The 1,180-nt window shown below is 40.4% G+C and overlaps 1 protein-coding gene across 1 annotated transcript in view; it reads left to right on the top strand.

Annotated features, from left to right (window-relative positions):
* Window positions 1-779, top strand: part of REL (REL proto-oncogene, NF-kB subunit) — a 56,215-nt gene extending 55,436 nt beyond the window's left edge. Inside the window, exon 10 of the mRNA XM_082251354.1 lies at window positions 1-779. This exon is cut by the window's left edge and continues 41 nt beyond it. Within this exon, the coding sequence (XP_082107480.1) occupies window positions 1-615 (615 nt within the window). The 3' untranslated portion in view covers window positions 616-779.
* Window positions 780-1,180: the final 401 nt, after the last annotated feature.

A 1,180-nucleotide genomic window follows, 5' to 3' on the forward strand; every position in this document is an offset into this window, starting at 1 on the left:
GAGCCCATGACGCAGAAACGTGTCTCTATGTTTTCTTTCACCATGCCTCCATCAACAGAATCCAGAACCCAGCCTGTACAAATTGGTGCATCAAATAATTATTCTAATCTTTGGTCAATGATGGAAGGCCAACCATCAATCCCAAACAGTCTTCCGGATTACTCTTACAGCACCATGCCAACAACCACAGTTCAAGCCCAGAAGGGTGGCCATGTAGGAAAACTTCAGCAACTTTCCACCACCCACGTGGAGTATGATACCCTGGTGCAAACAAGTTCCCTAAATCAACACAGGTTTAATACTTCTGAGAAGACATATACAGATCCCACGTGTATGCAGGCTGTCTCCCAGCCCAGTTATCATTCTGTATCTTTTGGAAGTAACTCATATGCTCATATACTTAGAAGAGATGCACCAAGTAGAACCAATGAATTGTTGCAAGGGATGACCAGTTTACCTCAAACAAATTATTTTGATTCAACATGTCAGAGCCCGTCACATGACAGTATGGTGAATCAGCAAGGTGCTGATCTTATGGAAAACATGTGTATAAGTGTTGATTCTGAACTTGAAAGCTTCATTGAGAATTTACATCAAAGCATGTCAAATCCATAGTACCAATAAAAGGAACGATCATCCATCAGTAGTGCACTTGTTCGATGCAAAGTTGAACTGCCATTGTTCAGGAAACTGTGGATTCAGGGACAAATTATCTAGATTGGCTATTTCTCCCATACAGGCGTTGTAGTTTGCCCATCCACGCAAAGCTCCTTCTTTTTCTTAGAGATAGTCAGTCTGTCTATGTCATATATCTTCCTCCATATCCTGTATATTTACTGTGTAGCAGTTCTGGTCTCTGTATTCATATGACATCATGATCATGATCATACCCACAAAATTATAATATGCACAATATTAGCCATGTAAAAATATAAACCTTTCCTACACTAGGCTCTTTTTATGACTTAAAAGATGGATTCCACTGGAGAAAAAAATATGCAGGGCAGTACAAATGATGTGTGCTGTGGTCACATTGAGAAAAGAAATCCAGATTCTCCAGCAAGCATAGCACGATAAGGCAATGTGAGCAAATGCAGATCAGCAGGCCTTATTGTTAATGGTGGCAAGTATTGGAGCCCTCAGCATCTTATCTCCTGTAGTTAAAGAGCTACAAGTTCTT

The sequence above is a fragment of the Pelophylax lessonae genome, assembly GCF_965119305.1.
Source record: "Pelophylax lessonae genome assembly, chromosome: 3".
Lineage (NCBI taxonomy): Eukaryota > Metazoa > Chordata > Amphibia > Anura > Ranidae > Pelophylax > Pelophylax lessonae.